The sequence below is a fragment of the Hesperophylax consimilis genome, chromosome 1 (genome assembly GCF_061612785.1).
Source record: "Hesperophylax consimilis isolate HC1 chromosome 1, BYU_Hcon_1.0, whole genome shotgun sequence".
Lineage (NCBI taxonomy): Eukaryota > Metazoa > Arthropoda > Insecta > Trichoptera > Limnephilidae > Hesperophylax > Hesperophylax consimilis.
This window is the reverse complement of record NC_142836.1, coordinates 38,382,844-38,403,153: the sequence shown is the minus strand read 5'-3', so window position 1 is coordinate 38,403,153 and position 20,310 is coordinate 38,382,844. Positions and strand designations below refer to the sequence as shown.

At 33.2% G+C, this 20,310-nt stretch overlaps 1 protein-coding gene across 1 annotated transcript in view; it reads left to right on the top strand.

The window, feature by feature from the left end:
• LOC149426826 (uncharacterized) overlaps positions 1-20,310 on the top strand; it is a 106,145-nt gene that overhangs the window by 48,314 nt on the left and 37,521 nt on the right. Inside the window, exon 4 of the mRNA XM_089633484.1 lies at positions 16,886-17,055. Coding sequence (XP_089489610.1) covers positions 16,886-17,055 — 170 coding nt within the window. The remainder of the gene's footprint in view (positions 1-16,885; positions 17,056-20,310) is intronic.

The window sequence follows — 20,310 nt, the reverse complement described above, 5'->3', positions numbered from 1 at the left end:
CCAACTAACTAACTAACCATCACGCCGTTTCCCTTCGCCGTTTTAAGTTAAATTAGGTTTTATGAAAAGAAAAATGTTCTTTGTGCACGGTGTCCGAAAGTTCGTATTGCAAGCCCGAAACTGGTGAATTTACACCACGAACCCAAAAATTTTTTTTTGTTGTTTTTTTAGTTCATTCAAAGTATATGTTATCATAATTTAGACCCTTACGACCCATTTGGAAATTTCACACAAAAAAATAAAAGGTAACCTTACATCGGTTATCGCTTCATCCCGGCACAAAAACATGTGGCATGCATCTGCAAACCCACAGTGCACTGTTCAACAAACAATGTCTGTTAAAAGTTTTTTGAATACAACTCTCCCTTTCAATATTTGAAATAATCATATCTATTCGAATTAACACTGTACAGTTATTTTAATATAAAAAACACATAATTTGGGATATTCTACTAATAACGACGCACTTTAACACGAAGTTTATTGCTAAATAGTGATTTTCGATCAATCTTTATAACGAATTGGTTTACATTATGAATACCAAAAAATATGCTTTAGATAAATTGAAGCTTTTCCTGTCGTTTTCCTTGGGTAGAATTCAAATAAAAAATGTATTTACTTAGTATAACATATAAATTTAAACTACTAAAAAATGTTTTTATTCAATGTATGAACGCATACATGAAAGAACTTTAAAAAATGCTATATTATGGCTAAGATTATCTGTGACAGTTTCCCTTGCTTAACTTTTATGCTTTTTTGTAAAATTGTTTACAAAATAAATAAAAACCACTTTTCCGCTTGAAATCGAGCGTTTCTTGACTCCGTCTACCAAGCGATGCCCGATGACGATGATTTTGATGCACATTACATATGTAAGTTTTTAGATTCTCACGGCCAAAAGCATTTTTGTTGTTTGTTTTTGGGGTGTTACACATCTTCGGATCTACCGGATCTGCCCTGATGATGGACACTGCAACGCTGTCCGAAACGTCGGCTAAAGAAGGAGTTAGCGCAACACGGCATAACACCCCAAAAACAAACAACAAAAAACACATTACATATATTCGTGACGGTATAAGGCATACCAAGAATATACACATTTTTGGATTTTAGCTTCCTCTTAAGAACACTACGATAAAAACTACCCGTTTTTAAATTTTTGGCTGAATCCGATACCGAATCTTTGTTCGGTTACTAGTTGTAACATTATCGGCGTACATAATTAGTGGAATGTGTTAATAATTATGGTTGGATTATTTGTATAGCGCCGTTATCGTAAGAAAATCACACCGAGGGCGCTTCACAACTTAATTCATGCATTTAATTTATTCCCATCGCTTAGGCTTACAACTTTTTACTTTTGGCTTATAACTAAGTTTCATGAGTAGAAAATTATAACTAGTAGCTTATAACTAGATTAATGTCGTGTGATTTACAACCAAGACTTTTAACTAATGACTTAACCCTTCAGTATTTTAAATATGTTCTCTTATAAGTCCCAAGCGCAATTGACATTGTCATTAATTTTAGGAATATTTCAATATTTTTTTTTTTTTGTAACCATGCACTTTGACATTTTTTAGGATTATTTCCTTTGAATGGAATATAAATATTCCTAGGGCAATAAGGAACATCATTTCGTTCTCTTTCAGACATAAAAAAATCACAAATGTTCGCATGAGAGGAACAGAGATATCTAACTTTTAAGGCGATGCCATACGTAGTAATGCAAAATGGTGTGTTTTTGGTTTGAAAATTTGGTCGCCTAGAAATGTTTCAGATGCTTTAATTAAATACTGCGAGTAGAATACATCTTGGCCTTTGAATTAATCGAGTATTTTTTATATAAGTCTTTTTATAAGCCCAGAAAAAAATAATGTATAAGGCCTATGAAAACTGCTTTAAATTTCAAAATCTCCTACATACAAACCCATTTTCGGTAAAATTTTATTGTATAATGTGGAAAATTAAGTTATTTATAAAATTATCGAAAAAAAAATTAAATATTTATGCCTGAACATCCACAAAATAACATAAAAGGCACTTTTTGGCCATGTTTTTTTCTTGCATAAATCAAAACAGGCAGATGGTGTTAGGCAGGAATTTAAACCTTATCGCCATCTACATAAGGGTTGTTATTGATAGCGGCTCAATTTAAAATATTAAACGACGTAGTGCATTGCCTTAATAATGTATGGTCGCTCTGGTAAAATATTGGTTACCTGCATTCATAACGGCATATATTATGATGTTTGGGACCAAATTTGGTTTCCTAATAATCAACGGGTTAAAACTATACATATTTTTATGATCGGGTGGGTATTTACACAATACCGCTATAATATGACTTACAAACTACGGCTTAAATTAGAGATTTACGACTAACATACATTATATCGTTATGCATGTGTGGGTTGGTACTTGCTTTGTACCTCTGGTGTCAGATAAGCCCTCAACTCATGTCGAGGTATTGTACATAAATGTAAACAGTATTCCATATTGTTTCGTCAATCTGTTTGCTGATTCTTGTTTATATTATAATTCCATCAATTACTGCAAGTTATTTATCATTATGCTATCTAAAAATTAGATCTTTTTCGTAAACATTCGATAATATTTGTTTTACTGTTCGTTTTTCACGGTAGGGAGATTAACAGTTATATAAACGTGATCAATGTTGAAAAGCCAATGCTGTTACGAGATTCTTCACAAAAATAATACCGACGGATTATCTATGAGTTACTATGAGAAACGTAAATTTTATAAAAATGCCCAGAAGAGTGGAAACATAATTTTCATGAAATTAAATTGCTTTTATTCTTTAGAATAAAAAAATCCTATAGTATTAACAATATTCACAGCATAATCCCAATGATTTGGTTATGACAATATCATGAAAACATTTTGAATTCGAATCGAAACAGTATGAATGTATTGCCTTATCTATAAATACACGTGCTCAAGTGAAATTATAAATAAAATAAAATCAAATAAGAAAAATCCTTTTATTATTTTTTAACCTTTTATTGGCTATAACGATAAATGATTTACATGTTTTTACTTTCAATGATGGAAATTAAGACGAACACATCGATGGCCCAGCGCACACATTTTTTAGTGCAATTTTAAAATTCAATTTGTAAAAATACTGCATGTAAAGCAACAAAATGAATGTGAATATCTACTTTTTATCCATTCTAGATGAAATAGGGCACGTAAATTTCCCACGAAATATCATTTACTAACTAACCATCACGCCGTTTCCTGCAGGGGTAGGCAGATAGGACGGACCGCCAATTAAGTCGGTCTTGGCACACACTTCTTGCCTCATTCACATTCATACATACTCTTCTATTATTCTGACTCTTGACATATCCCGACTCGAGTATCTTATATCGAGTATGTTATATATATTTACAAAGTAAGTAATCTAGTTAAATGCTTTTCTAAACACGTAATTGTTTTTTCTTATAATTAAATATTAGCACCCCTTACCAATAAACGTGTTTTAAATTTTACACAACTGATAAACAACCATTTACACTACATAGTTGTTTATCAGTTGTATAAAATTTACAACATGTTTATTAGTAAGGCCCTAGCTGTATAATATATTAAGTATTAAGATAATATTTTTAATTTTCGATGCAGAGAAGTGAGATTAATCACCATAATTGATAAATTAATTTTCTCTTAACTTAGGGCCAGCTGTTTCACAGAATGTGAACAATTCGTCAAATTTCAAAGTTAATTTTCAAGTTCTGTTATTGCATAATTATTGGCTAGTTGTTAGCTGAAGTAATAACAGAAGTTGAATATAACTTTCACAGAACTTGAAAATTAACTTCGAATCGTTCAAATTCTGTGAAAGAACTGGCGTTAAATGTTTTAGTCACAGCGAGAGATCGTACGTGACGTAATCCTTCTATTATCTCTTATCGTTTTCGTTTTCAAACAAGACACGTGAAAAGGAAGAGGACGAACGAACCGATGATATAATCCACTTATGTGTTTCTTTTTTCGTGTTTGGTTAACTTTTCGTTTCGAGAACTTAAGCAATTTGTTGTAGACCCTTTTTTCTAATCACTCAGCGACGTTGTCTTATTAGTCTGTTTTTGTCTGAGGTCCAGCAATCTCGATCGCTGTTCGTGTCCGTATCACGAAAATATCCCCATTTTACTGCTGTTACCATGATATGAAAGAGGGTGCTCGTAAAATCTAACTGCAGGATAAATATAATTTTATAGTAACAATGGCTCTGATACCTACAGTAGGTCAGGAATGGTAGAGGGATCAATATCATCCCTCTCCCTTCATCTCTTCCCTTAGTTTTTCGGGCGTGGAGAGGGGGTATGACGTGCGATAGCGTCTTGTTATTATGCCCTGTGACCTTTTGCAAACACAAACACGTTGCTGCCGCTGAGAGATCCGTTTGTAAACCTCTCTTTCTGACACATGCGTCGTTTAGGAGAAAAGGGTAGAGGTTACAACGGAGCTACCAGTGATTTTCCTATATACAGAATTTCCCAATAAGAGGTGTTATTTTGAATAGCCCGCTATTTCAGTAGATGTTACTTTTGAAGCTGTCATTTTTTGACATTTTACAAGTAGAAACTACGCCATTAATAAAAATGGAACGATACACGCTTCAACAACGCATTGAAATTATTAAAATTCACTATTATTAATTATTAGAATTCCATCGAAAAATCATCTTGAGTGATGAGGCCCATTTCCACCTCGGTGGCTTCGTCAACAAGCAAAATTGTCTCATCTGGGGCTCGAAAAACTCAAGAGTTATTGTTGAAAAGCCTTTCTATCCTCAACGTGTGACTGTTTGGTGCGGTTTATGGTCCGGCGGAGTCATTGGACCTTACTTTTTCGAAAATGAGGCTGGAGCAACAGTTACGGTGAATGGATTGCGCTATCGAGAGATGATTAATGATTTTTTATGGCCGGAATTGGATGGTATTGATCTGGACAACGTTTACTTTCAACAAGACAGCGCTACGTGCCACACAAGCAACGAAACCATTGATCTTTTACGGGAAAAGTTTCTCTGAATATCAAAATAACACTTCTTTTTGGAAAACCCTGTACTATATGTAATACGTGTCTGTTTATAAAAATTCTATTTTCTCTTATCGAGTCGGTTTTTCAGACCGAAATTATTACCTTTGTTATTGCTTTGTTTGTTTGTACGTTGGAGAAATCTACTAAGGCATTCGTTTGGATTGTTGGATCTCGTGGAAAATAATAATTGGAAACCTTATCATCAATCTTCCGTACTTCACAATAATATATTTTACCGACAGTTGCGTAAATATATTCTTATGTTTACGTGAAGAAAAATCAAGAGAAATTGTTCAGAAATAGAAATCATAAATCACTATAAATACTAGAGATGTGCCGATTATGACTTTCGCCGACTAGCCGACTAGCCGATTAGTCGGTTGTAATAAGACCGACTAGTCGGCCGACTAGTCGGCTAAGCCGATTACGGTTTCGGGGATAGTTCTAGGTACCCTGAAATGTCGCGCATGGCCAAAGTGTACCTCTGCTGTCCCGCAAGTTCTGTTTACAGTGAGAAGCTGTTCTCAGAGGCCGGAAACATATATGAAACAAAAAGAAATCGATTGCTACCAGAAAGGCAGAAGCTTTAGTCTTCTTACATCATAATTTACCCTTAATTAGAAACCTCCACTTTCACAGTTGACGGCAATTTAAATTTAAATTAACAAAATGTAAAAAATACTAAAAATAAAATAAAATAAATAAAAATAATAATTAAAAATAAATAAATAAAAATGATAACAACTAACAATTTGTAGGCTTTTAAGACAGTTAAAATACATTTAAATTAAAATAAAAACTATAGCAGACTTAAGATCATGCGACGACCAGTGTTTTTTTGATATATTTTCCTCTGCGTGCAGTTCTATCTTTTATAAGCATAAACTTTTTAATATAAGTGTGTTTGTTGGAAGTGACTTGCCAGGTAAGTATGTTTTGGTATCATTTCTAAATAACAAATGTAGATCCTAGGAAATAAATTGTACAGCGCCCTTGAGGTGATTTTTCACAAAAACGGCGCTCTACAAATTATCCAATTATTATTATTATTATTATTATTATTAATTAAAAAATATAAGTATGTTATAAAAAATATAAGGAGATTATGATATTTTTGGTTGTCACAATTGTGACTTTGATTTGATTAGATTATGTAGGTATGGTTATAAGGAATATGTTTTTTTCATTTTTTTTTTGTTTTTATCAAACAGTTCATGTTTAGAATTTTTGGATGTATATATAATATATACATATATTACTGTGCACCTTGTACATACAATCTTGATTTAATACATATAACTGAGATTGTTAATTTAAAAAATCTACTTTTTATTTTAATAATAAGAAATACTTATAACTGTTCATTGAAGATAAGAAGATATTATGTTGTTTTTTATGTTAATTAGGATAGATACTAATTTTGTTCAATAAATGTCATAATTATGTTTTCTTTACAAGCAAGTAATTTTAAAAAGTGATTACCAAAGGAAAGATTGCTTTACATTTTTTAATGTATAAGACTGATTATAAAAAGAAAATATATATAATCAAGGTTTTTATTTCATGTAGTTCCCCCGCATTCATATTATTGAGAAATACATACAACGCAAGAAGCCGGATAGTCGGCGCTCTTTGCCGATTAGTCGCCGACTAATCGCCGACTACAATAGTGGCCGGATAGTCGGCTTTACCGACTAGTCGCCGACTAGTCGGAACATCTCTAATAAATACATAATATTACGCAGTAATTCGTACTCGATATGTAATTAACTGAGCGTTGCGAAGTCTTGTTTTAACTTGATCGTTTTGCATTTGCCTGTCTGTAAATTTGTTTGTACTTTCCCTTTTAAGATGGTGGCCGTTTTATGATTCAGTAAAAACATATTTTTTTTTGCTTATGTGGTACCGACCTGGAGAAAGTTTGAAAAAATAATTGTCATAGTTTTGGACAAATTGTATGTATAATTCCGTATTTGAAATATTTTTTTACGTAAAATATATATGGGTTATAATCAAACATGTAGGTAATGATTTCGGAAGAAATTTTGGATTTTGATTTATTGAATGATAGATTTTTTAAATTATTATTATTTATTTTGGCTTTCATCCATTAAGAGCGCGCAGGAGCGCCGAGAAATTTTAACGATAGGTATTTGTAAAAATTATTTCTATTTCGTTCATCTCAACGGGGACAGCAAAAGCGCTATCGGTGTATTGGTGAACCCCAATGCGTGTGTGTGCGTGGCTGCAGGTGCATGCACGAATCGTCGCGCCGCGCCCAATAGCGACTTATTATCGCGATCAGTTCTTATTATTTCATTTACTGTTATTCATTTATTCCAAAAATTAAGTAGGTGCCTAGGTACATATTCGTAATAAAATAGCGAGGTCTACATTATTTAATATTGTATTGTACTTAACTTTATTATTATTATTACTTACTACAAATATGTACGTAGATACATCTATTTTGCCTCCGTGGTTGAGGGGTAAGGCTCTCGACTTCGAGTCCGGAGGTCTCGGATTCAAATCACGGCGTGCGCAAGTAAATTGATTTTAATTAATTTATGTTGTTTCACAATATTAAAAATAATATTTATTAAAAAGAATATTAATTAAATATAATATAAAATAATTGTCTGGAGAAATAATGATACACGCGGCGACTTAGTTACGGCCAAATCAGCTATCAGCTTACAGGGTTTTGTAATACTAGTCCAATTAAGTCGCCAATTGGGGAATCCACAGTCTCACTGGCTCCATACGGGAGCAGTTCGGACTCTTGTGCGGTATTCACATAAAAAAGTCACGTCGCAACTCGCAACTAGAGCGCCTGCTGTTCGCTCATCACCTCAGTCACATCGCGACTTGTGCGTAGTTATATACATGTGACTGCCTGCTCCGAGCTCATCTTCTGCACACGCACAAGTAAATGAGACTTGTGGGTGCGTGTATACAGGTTGCTGCACACATAAAAAAGGAGATATCAAATATAAAGCACGAACACACCAACTGCACATTTTCCGATTTAAAATTTGTGAAGGAACGACGAAATGGTCTTCTAAGCCAGTATGTTTTCGAGTGCAAAATGTGCAAGAAAATAGAATACGTACACTCCGAAGACCCGAAACGGAAAATGTCTATAAATACTTCTGTCGTCGAAGGAGTGATGTGTACAAGAAATGGGTATTCACAATGGAATGAAATTTGTGGGGTTTTAAATATGCCAAATATGGATTGTAAGACTTACACGAAAATAGAACAATGTTTAGCGCCAACAATTGAAGAATGTGCCTTAGAAGAAATGATCGCAGCTGGTGAAGAAGAAAAAAGGCTAGCCATTTTAAACGGTGACGTAGACGAGGGTGGCTATCCTTTGGTAACGTTGGTTGCAGATGGCTCCTGGGCAAAGAGGTCGTACAAAAGTGGATTTAGCTCCTCATCTGGCGCAGGGTGCACAGTTGGATACGAACTAAAAAGGTTTTATTTCTGGGAGTGCGAAACTCATACTGCTGCATATGTGCTAGAGCTACTAAACTACACATAGTTGCTTCTGAGCACATAGGTGCTTCATAAACTGGCGTGACAGTGCTAATGCCATGGAAGCCCACATTATAGCAGAAGGGTTCTCGAGAAGCATGGAAATGCATGGATTGAAATTTTCAAACTAGTTGGTGATGGCGACTCCAGCATCATGAAAAAAATAATGCAACAAATGCCATATGGTCCTAACCTTATAGTACAAAAAATAGAGTGCAAAAATCACTTACTCCGCAATTTTTGCAACAAAATGAAAGCACTTGGAAAAAAACCAACAACGCCAAAGGCTTTGTACCAGTTCATATAAGGAAAAAGGTTGAAGCAAACGTTTTACGCATGAGAAGAGCTGTAGTTGGAGCAGTAAATTACAGGAAAGAGCAAGAAAACACAGTACAAAGTGATAAAATAAAAAATTTGAAAATGGACATAAAAAATACCGCAAATCATGTGTTTGGTGATCATAAAAATTGTGCATCGTACTATTGCAAGCCGGAGAAGTATACTGATGATCCAAATTTAGTAAGCGATCTTCGAGATTGTGGAATATGGACTGATATCCAACAATTCTTATTGTCTCTAATAGCAAATGCAGAAAGTCTTATTATTGACGTGACAAATAACACTGTGGAGCAATTCAACAACGTTATCGCCAAATTTATAGATGGAAAAAGGGTAAATTTTACTACAAGAGGATCTTACCAAGCAAGATGTTTTGGAGCAGTAGCTTCGTGGAATAGTGAATTGGCAACCCATTCAAGAATACAAAAGAAAATCCAAGGCCACAGTCCCGGCAAATACACGAAGCACTTTATAGAGAGAAAACGACGTTCGAAGGAGAATACACAAATGTGTCGAAAAAAAAAACTAAATTATAATGAAAATACGACAGAAAAAAGAAAAAAAGTTACAGGGCCCGATGAAAATTATGGTCAATTGGAATTAGAACCAGATATGCCACCTGAAATATTTGAAACGAAAAAAGAGGAATTTCTCAAAGAATTATCTTCAACGAATAAGGAAGAGCTCGAACGGAATACGGTAGGCCAAAGCAATAACAATCTGTGGGCAATTGAAAGACGTAAGCGGATAACGGCGTCTAACTTTGGAAAAATATATAAGCTTCGGCAAAAAACTTCAGTTACGGGAGTATTAAACTCTTTACTGTACTCACAATTCAAAGGAACTATGGCCACAAATTATGGAAAAGAAAATGAAAGCCTAGCAATGGAGAAATTTTCAAAACAAACAAGTTTTCAGGTATCCTCTTGTGGGCTATTTATCGATAAAACGAAAAACTTTTTAGCGGCAAGTCCGGATGGCCTTATCGGTGAGGATTCTATAATTGAAATTAAATGCCCTTATAGTATAGCAAATATGTCACCAGAAGAGGGAATTGCACAAAAGATAATTGATTACTGTAAATTGGAAGACCATTCTTTAACATTAAAACGGAATCATAATTACTTCTACCAAGTACAAGGCCAGTTACATATTACTCGTCGTAATTATTGTTATTTTGTTGTGTGGAGTCCAAAAGGTTTGCTGTATGAATAAAATTGAGAGGGACGATGAAATCTGGCAAAAAATCGTTCCACTGTTAGAAAATTTCTACCACCAATGCCTTTTACCAGAAATAATTGACGGTCGCATACCAAGAAATTTACCGGCGAGGGAAAGGTCTGGACCATAAATTGTTTTAATTTCATTGTGTAGATGTTAAACAGTATTTTTTTTTACAATAAAGCGTTTAAAAACAAAAAATATTAGATCATTGAAGAAGATTGAAAATGTCAAGTGATGTAGGAGGTATTCTCAAAAGTGCATTTTTCTGTAATAATATAACGTATTAAAAAAGTTAAATAAAAACTAAACTAGTTATGTGTATGTACCTAATATGTAGCACAATAAACAATATGGTGCCTCTTATACATAGATTTCAATATTCATTTGTATAATATGATATTATAATAACATAATCGATTCAACAACATGTGGTAGATGCATGTACCACTGAACATACGCTGTACCAGCATTCCATTAAACGATCAGTGGTGTATGTACTTACCATCACACATTTTCTTGTAAAATATAATTTTTTTGAAAAAAAATCTAGAACAATATATTAAGTCAAATATAAAAATTTTTTTTTGGTTCGGTAGTTGTATCTTAAAAAAAGTGTCCTATAAAGGGATAATATTATGTTGAGTACAACCTTCAAAAGTTATCAAAAAATATTTTAATTAATTTTTGTGTTCCATATCCAACTCGGCAATACGGAACGGAATCATCTCGGGGTCTGTCTGTAACAGATGTTTTTTTTTTTCAATTTTTTTCCATTAATTTATTTGACGTAAACAAATTAAATTTGTCACAATAACTTTAGTAAATAAGCTCGGTAAGTATTGGCACACTCAAGATAAGTCACCAAACAGAAAAATAATTTTAAAAAAAACGTCGATAACTCGGGACATGACAACACTAGTGGACTAGTGTGTCGATATAATTATTGAGAATGTCACATCACTTCGTTGACTGTATACGTATTCAACAAAACCCTCTCCGCCCCCCCTCACCCCCGAATACTGAGAGAAAGGGACACATGCACCTCAGCCTGATAATACCTAAATAAAATTGTCAAAATCGAGGTTTTGTAGTCCTCATTTTTCTACTCCAAAACTGAACCGATTTCCAAGATTTTTTTTACCAAATGTATTGGAAGAAAACATTCTATGTCTGTACGTTTTGCTTTTTTTAAAAATACATCGTCTTATTTGTATACTGAACGTTTGTTGATGGCGTTAAAAAAAGGCAATTTTAACAATTTTTGAAGGGTTATAACTCCTATAAAAAGTAACTTATCAAAAAAATCAAAACGTACCGACACGCTTGCGGTCAATATTCATATTATGTAAAAAAAATATTTTCTCTAGTATCAAAATCCAGAGAGGGAAATGAGGAATACGTTTGTATGGAAAAAAAACCACCCGGTTTCCTCTTAAGGGTGATCTTAGCCATACACAATTAACATTTTTTTCTTACAAACAAATACAGCAAATGACATCTATATAAATAAAAATGTGAATGTTCGTTTGTTCAAAATCTTAAATCTCCGAAATTTCTTCACCGATTGCTTTGAAATTTCTTCACCGATTGCTTTGAAATTTCTTCACCGATTGCTTTGAAATTTCTTCACCGATTTCTTTGAAATTTCTTCACCGATTGCTTTGAAATTTCTTCACCGATTGCTTTGAAATTTTGACACAACGTTGCATTTGAATATGCTTGTGTTTTTATATACCTATATTATATAGATGTCACCTGTGACAGGTAAAAACATGTTTTTTTCAAACAGTGCCATCTGCTGGACGTAAAAGCAACACGCGCTTTTGATTCTCTATCCGCACAGACAGACTGAGCCACAGAAACGCGGCGGGGTACAGTTAGTACAAAATTACAGATGATTATACAACATAACGTAAAATAAATAGTAAAAATAATATGCTACCTCACAGAATTACTATTGCGACATACGAAATATAGTCCCAACTCCCTGAGTAGATCATACAAACATGAATGTTTTTTTGCTTGAATACGTCTCTTTCTTACAGCTGTCACATCTAAAGATAAGTCAGTCTCATTAAACGAACAAATAACATATACTGGTATGAATTGGAATGACCGTGGACATCGATAAGGATAAATAGGTCGATTCCAACCGGGGGGTCTCTTGGCCTGGTGTCAAATGAACACGTAATATACCACATCAATTCCAATAAATAAACACTGATTCTTGTGAAAAATTTTTTTTTTGCCTTTTTATCATTTAGATTCGATTTTTTCGGCAACTAAAGGGTTCAACAACTTTTGTAGCCGACTCTACACTTCGACGCATTAAAAAAACGTTACGCTAAAATTAATCAAAATTCAAAAAATATTTATTGCACAAAAAGAGTAGAAAGGGTATAGCCTATACGTTACATCCTATTTCTTCCAGCTAACCCAACAAATACACATTATATTACATAACCCAACAATTACATGTTAACAAATAAAAAAAAATAAAAAAAACAGAGGTATTTAATTCATGTAATAAATAATAAAATAATTATAATTTTAATCCCCTCGCGACCGGTTTTATTATACAAATTTCATCTTAAAAATTCCAGCTTCAAACTCGAAATTTATTCGATAACAAAGCAAAAAAAATATTATGAAGATTCACCATTTTTCCGCTTGAACTATGCGTTTCCGGACACCGTGTATACATATAAAATATTATATAATTTTTCTAGTCTCTCTTTAGATTCAAAGAAACTATCACAGGGGCCTATCTACAAAAACCTAGTTTGGAGATAAACGCAAATGACGATTCGTATGCTCGTATGCTGAAACTATATGCCCAACTGATGTGCCCTTAACCCTTTCACACCCGCATTATTGTTTCAGAAAATTATTTGAATATTTTTGAAATTTTTTTTGTTTTTTTTGTTTTTAGAAATTTTTCTATGTTAATTTGGATTAACATTGGGCGTCAGAGGGTATTTTTAAATAGTAACGTAAAATAAACATAACACAAAAGTAATACAAATAACTGTTTCATGTCAAAAATGCACATTGACAATGTAGAGATAATCTCTAAGGTACAAACAAATAACATTTTAATTAAAATTCATTCAAAAATAAAGAAATAATCTAGGATAATAAATCTTTGAAAATTCGCCATACTAGTCGAAAACATGTCCGTCACTACCAGTGTTAATTTGAATGAACATTGAAATTCATTTTCAATATTCTGGGAAATGACTGTGATCAATGAATTGAACTGAATATAACACATATTAATGTGTTAAAATATTTGTAATTCGAGTATAAAATATTGATATCTCACCTTAAATTAAGTAATCAATTACGGCAAAAATTCCATGAAACTCGCAATCAGCAGATGTCAAAATATTTATCGTTGTTGTGGCGGGAATAAGGAATTCAACCGAGCGGATAAAAACGACGCCACAGAAAAGATTACAAACTATAAGAAAACGAAAACATGGCTTTTCTAAATCGCTACCCTTACGGTAAAAAACTTCACAAAGTTCATGTTAATTTGAATTAACACTGGGGATGAAAGGGTTAAGCGGCTGTATGTACTATGTACGAGATAGAGTTTCGTGTCGCTAATAAATATGATTATGGCATTGACCGGTATGTCATGAAAATGACAATTCAACACACCTCCAAAAAGTGATATAAAGTGATGAAACAAAAACTAGGTTATATAGGCATTTAACTTAGAATTAAAACAAAAACTAGGTTATATACTAAATTAGACTAGACACGGCATATTCATTTAAAAATAACCCCAACACAATTTTGGTTTGGTTCACATGCAAATTTATGAAAAGGCCCACGCATTATATCGCAATGCGAAATGGGCACTGTGCATTGCGTTTTACCTTTTGTTGGTCTATTTTGCTTCTCAGCTATGCTGGGCAAGTTCATTTTTTCAATCACAAAAATAACCGAGTTCCAAATATTTAAATTTGAATTATGTCCATATTACAACACCTCTGACAACAAATTCTCCGTAGTTTCGCTTACGAGTTTGAACGCTTGTACAAGGAGTTTAAACAGAGTTGGGTTGTTAAGTTCATCTTCATATTTGTGACGTATGCTACGTGGCATTATTTAAAAAATGAATTTAACTAGACAGGGCTAATCTAGTATAATACATCAATGTATATAGGTAACTATTAAACCTAGTTATTGTTTCATCACTTTTAATGACTCTATATCACTTTTTGAAGGTGTGTTGAATTTTCATTTTGATGAAATATCATGGAACCATAGACATATGAATATTAGGTAGACCTGCCCTAAGTGATTAAAAGCGTATTATCCCCACTCCCCATACCGGTTCCATTGAGCCGGCTGGGCTCGCGTACGGCCTCAAGTGATATTTGAAAACGTGACGTCATCATTCTTGTGCGAACTATGGTCGAGGCATCATCGGTTCATTTTACGAAATAACACGGCAAAATGTTTACTTGTACTATGAAAACTGGTAAAAATAGATGCGAAAAAAGAGAATAAACCCAATTGTCGTATTACATTCCATATATAAGCATTATTTTATTTTATTTTAAGCATATTCACATCGTATAATATGAATCAGTTGTTACTATCACATCGAGAAACGTCTGGACGCGAAACACAAAGCTGGTTGGTTGCTGGGAAGTAAATTATGAACATTTATAAAAGTGTCTTAACTAAATACTCTGAAACTAACTACGACTCTGAATATAGAAGCTGCCTTACTTTTCCGAATTTGGACTTCGCAAATTTGTTCATAACGTGGCGAGTAATTTGCGCTCCCATGTAAAAATGTCTATTCATTCAAAGCAGATTTTACTTTTAAGAAGTAAATGGTGATATTATAATGCGAGATGCCTATTTACTGTCAGATTGATTTATTGACGAATCACAGTCATCTTCACTCCCTTCGTTCTTCAACAGTTGATTTTACCCCTCGCCTTTATCTTCTCGTCTATTAATTCCTATGTCTGTGCATGGAACCGATTATGGCATTACCGAAACCAAGCTCAGCTCAAAACACCAGTTGTGATCTGTGCCCCCGAATGGAAAAGTTGAATTCCTGCATAGCTAGCTAATGCTTCGTTTTCCACAGTTAGGTTGGGATGTTTTATGTTTTGTCCATTTGATTGACGATCAAATCAACGATTAGCGTTATTTTGAATTTTTAACATTTGAACGGTTCCCGATTACGGCGGATTCTCGACCCGTTCTGATTATATTGTGAACAGCTATCAAATATAACAGTATGACTGTTAGACAACACTAACCAGAAACGAAACATTGCTTTAAATGGCTAGATGTTAGTATCCACATACTTTTTCAAAGTATATAAAAATAATGAATATATTAAAAATCACATATTTTTTCGAAATTATTTGCTATTGAATGAAATTGTACTTTCCTTGATCGTAAATTTTTTACGAAATTTTCTGCTTTTTAGTTGAGTAGTGGGTCATCGGTCACGGGGCATGGATCATACATAGCATTAAAGTATTATTAACGAGGAGATTTAAAAAAAAAATCTTTTAAGTTTTATTACTTTCTAGACCACAGGTTCTCAAACTTATTTCACTTTGAGATTTAAAATAATCTAGTGCCCCCCAAATTTTTTAACTTACCTTTTTACATTACCATCTGTTGCATATCTTAAAAACAGTTATTGCAAATATTATTTTTAAGCATGCATTATTATATGGATATGATAGATAAGGATTGCCACAAACTCAGCACGAACAGAAGGTGGATAGTGCGTTACAGTTTTCCATACAAACTTTGACGAACCAATGACGGTGATAGAAAAGTTACAATTCCATTATATGTTTTTTTAGTTTATTTAAAAACTAACTAACAAAGTGGCGAATACCTAGTTTTGTTTTAAGGAACTAAAACAAACTATTATTATTTAATTCAACTGGTTTTCCATACAAACTTTGAGGAACCAATGACGGTGATAGAAAAGTTACAATTCCATTATTAGTGTTTTAGTTTATTTAAAAACTAACTAACAAAGTGGCCAATACCCAGTTTTGTTTTAAGGAACTAAAACAAACTATTATTATTTAATTCAACTAGTTTTCCATACAAACTTTGAGGAACCAATGACGGTGATAGAAAAGTTACAATTCCATTATTAGTGTTTTAGTTTATTTAAAAACTAACTAACAAAGTGGCCAATACCCAGTTTTGTTTTAAGGAACTAAAACAAACTATTATTATTTAATTCAACTAGATTCATTCAGATTTTTAAATATAGAATTTGTCTGCCGTCGTCCCTCTAGATTTCCTTAACGCCCCCTAATTTTCTTTCAGCCTTCTACTGCCTCCCTGAAATCCTGCAGCGCCCACATAGGGGGCGCTATCGCCTACTTTGAGAAAGACTGTTCTAGACGGATAGTCATCATAAAATGAATATTATTTATTATGAAAACAAACCTTATTTGTTTGTTATTATTGTGTTCCTACTAAAGTAATCCCAGAGAGAGGTCATGTGTACATCATCGACGATCAACCTCTTCTTGTGAAAACGAAAAGGACATTAGTGACTAGAACGATGATGTCACGTACAACCTCTCTCTGGTAATTTAATATTGATTTCTGATGTGCAAGAGTATCTTTTTAGAAACGCCTAGAAAAGTTATTATATCATTACTTTAATTATTTTTTTTTTGTTTCTCCGCAGAAAGACCCAGCATATAGATTTGCCGCCATTTGGAAAGTATGCCACGGGAATATTCTACCTGGACAAGTCCCACCACCAAAAGATGGAGGAGAAGTTTGGGGTGCTGGCTGAAAGTCTCAAGATATCCGTCCTGTGCTGGAGAACTGTACCCACCAATAACGCCACCATCGGTATGTAGTCCCGCTGTTAACTTTTTATAGCGTCGTTTAGAGATAAATTCACCCCAAGGGCGCTTAAAATTGGCATTGTAATGAGGCTTTTATCCTGGACTACATGCAAAAGTTGAGCCATGCTATGTAATTCATATTGGCATTTTATTTTTTTTAATTACTTTTTTTAATAATAATAATATTTGGATGATTGACGCCGTCTTTGTGCATAATCACCTCAAGGGCGCTGTACAAATATATAATACACTTCTACAATCATCTACTAACTATATATGGAGATAATATACAGTATCATACTTACCTGGTAGGTCACTTGAGATTAACACTCAATTAATGTTAACTAATTGTTTATTATCGAAATTTAGATACAGGATTTAGGACATAATTGGAAATTTTTATATAATTGGACTTTCTCTCAGGAATGGTATATTTAATCTAAGGGTATGAAAGCTTAAGAAGGTAAGTTTTTAGTTTAGACCTGAATTCTATTGGACTTGTTATGGATCTTATTTCCGGAGGGAGTTTATTCCAAGCCTTCGGCCCAGATGCTCCGAAAGCACGATCACCAAACTTAGTATTTGGCTTGCGCTTAGGTTCCATCAGTCTGCCTACAGCTGCTGATGTTGCTGATCTAAGAGTCGACTGCCCCCCTGGTGGGGCCATTTCATTGATGTATTTAAACACCATCCAGCACAATTTGTGTTGGATTCTTTTAGGGCACTTGAGCCAATGAAGGTTACGAAGGTGTTCTGAAATGTGCGAATATTTAGAAACCCCGGTTATGTGATGTAATTATAATAAAGTCCCGCTAAACTTATCAGATAGCAGTGGGTTCTTAATAAAAAAATCTGTATTTATAAATTTAGGCTAGGTACCTAATATTCCTATATGTTTATATAAAATTATTTTTTTTAATATTTGTAGAAAAAAAAAACAACAAAAAATAAATGTAAAATCAGAAAAAAAAATTTAATGGCTTTAGTCATGATTGGTGACCAGATCTGAATAGCCAGATACTCTACCACTTTCCTCTTCCCCATCTTCACCCCCTCCTCTCTAACCTCCTGTCTCACAACATACCCCATTTGGGGATGCCATTGTCTCTCTGACTCCAGATGGTTGGGAGCAGTTGGGACTCTTGTGTGGTATTCGTAAATAAAAATTTCAGCATGCAAGTATCTCCTGAAAATTGATGACGTGTTATAAATTTTTGGATCATAGTATTCCAAGTTTCTTTCTTTGATTGTATTTATAGCGTACAATAGAAAATAATAATTATAAAATAAAAAATAAATCTACATAAAAGAATAAAACAGATTGCTGACTGAAGCATTATTACGTGAAACAATAACAGTGACTGATTGTGTAAGTTTATATTAGCATTGAAATCAACTTTTGTTTTATTATTTTTCCATAAGTAATTTAACTTCTTTTTTGCCACCATTGTTACACTTTTTTATTATTATTGTGGATTGTTATGCGATACTTGATATTATAATCCTGTGGGCCCTACATGGTATTCTTTGCTAACTGTAGATTTCCCAACTCTGAACTAAAGGCATACGTAATACAAACACTTAAGCCGCCGCATAACCAATTTCTACTGATTTAAAACAAGTTTTGTTGTTAACTCTTTAAATTTTTAAGTTCCAAAAAAAAAAAATATATTTTTTAAGATAATATTTATTCATTTGTTATGCCCAAACGTTAATTATATGAAATTACCTCGATAGAATAAAATCGCAAAGGAAGCTCCAAAAATTATTAAAAACACGTTTTTTTCTGTTATTTAATATGTTATTGATATGAAAAAATTCACAGTGTATCTTGAAATGCCACAATTATACATGTCGAGAGATTTTTGCTCTATTTCAAACGAATCGTGTTTTATTAAATATTTTCATCATTTTCGCTTAATTATTATCGTTTCATTATTTTTCGGAATAACTTATTGAGTAAAACCTCAAATTATAATATTTAAATATTGAAGACAATATTAGTGATTTTTAAACGCAAATCTGAAACAGAAAAATCAGAAAAGGAAACGGTCACATCTGGGACTCGAACCCAGGACCCTTGTCTTTCCGGGACAATGCTCTACCAACTGCGCTAATGGGACCCTATCCTCCCAGATGTGACCGTTTCCTTTTCTGATTTTTCTGTTTCAGATTTGCGTTTAAAAATCACTAATATTGTCTTCAATATTTAAATATTATCGTTTCGCTTAATATTAGCTTGCTCCCTCTAACATTCGTATTTACATATCTCCCTTTCAAACTATCTTTGAACACTTACTAAGGGGCCTTAAGATAGATCATTGTAGAAATATATTATATATTTTTGCAGCGCCCTCGAGGTGATTTTTCACAAAAACGGCGCTATACAAATCATCTAAATATTATTATTAAAATAATACAGGTAGGAATGATACAACACCATACTTAAAGGTCTCGGTCAAGGTCAAACACGTCTTGCAAATACAATACATCTAATACATATTTGTTGCATTCTAATACCCTCATTCAAGGTCATTTTGACTTCATATCACTCGCCCAGATTATATTAATAATTTTATGTTGCACAATGTACTTGGAATCTTGACAAGAGTGCAACATTATACTAATGTTTCATTTATTATCATATTCCAAGTAGTGCTTACACTGTGCACATAAACTATAAGTACAAGAAGGTACTAGTAGCTCTAGGAGTGACCAAGGTCATTTTGATAAGGAATAAGTTTAATGGATCTAGAGAGACTACCAATACAACACTTGACTTAGAATCCGCATTAGATACCATCAATAATTATTTATTAAATTTATATCTATTATTATGTAAAATATTATGTTGATCTCTAAGAAAATGTGGAGTAGTCTACTGTAACATGAGGCAACTTTGAATCGGATGGTCACTTTGATCAAAGCCGATATCTGCATAATCCCCGCTACCACTCAGAAATTACTCGCTTCCTTTAAAAGTTTTTTTTGGGCAAATTAGATACAATCACGCATCGAAAATAATAATTTATCAAATTGGTTGGTTTTTAGTTATGTTGTCGGTTGAGTTGTGAAGATATTTTTTTTAGATATTTTCAGACAGAGAAATGTAAATAAATTCCTTAGTGAGAATAATAGTTTTGCATCATTTGTGTAGCAAAGATTATCAGTGTCTGTCGATATATGTTTATAATTACTAGAATATTCAAACTAGAATTTAATTTTAGAAACTTTTTGGAATTTGCTTATTATTATAAAA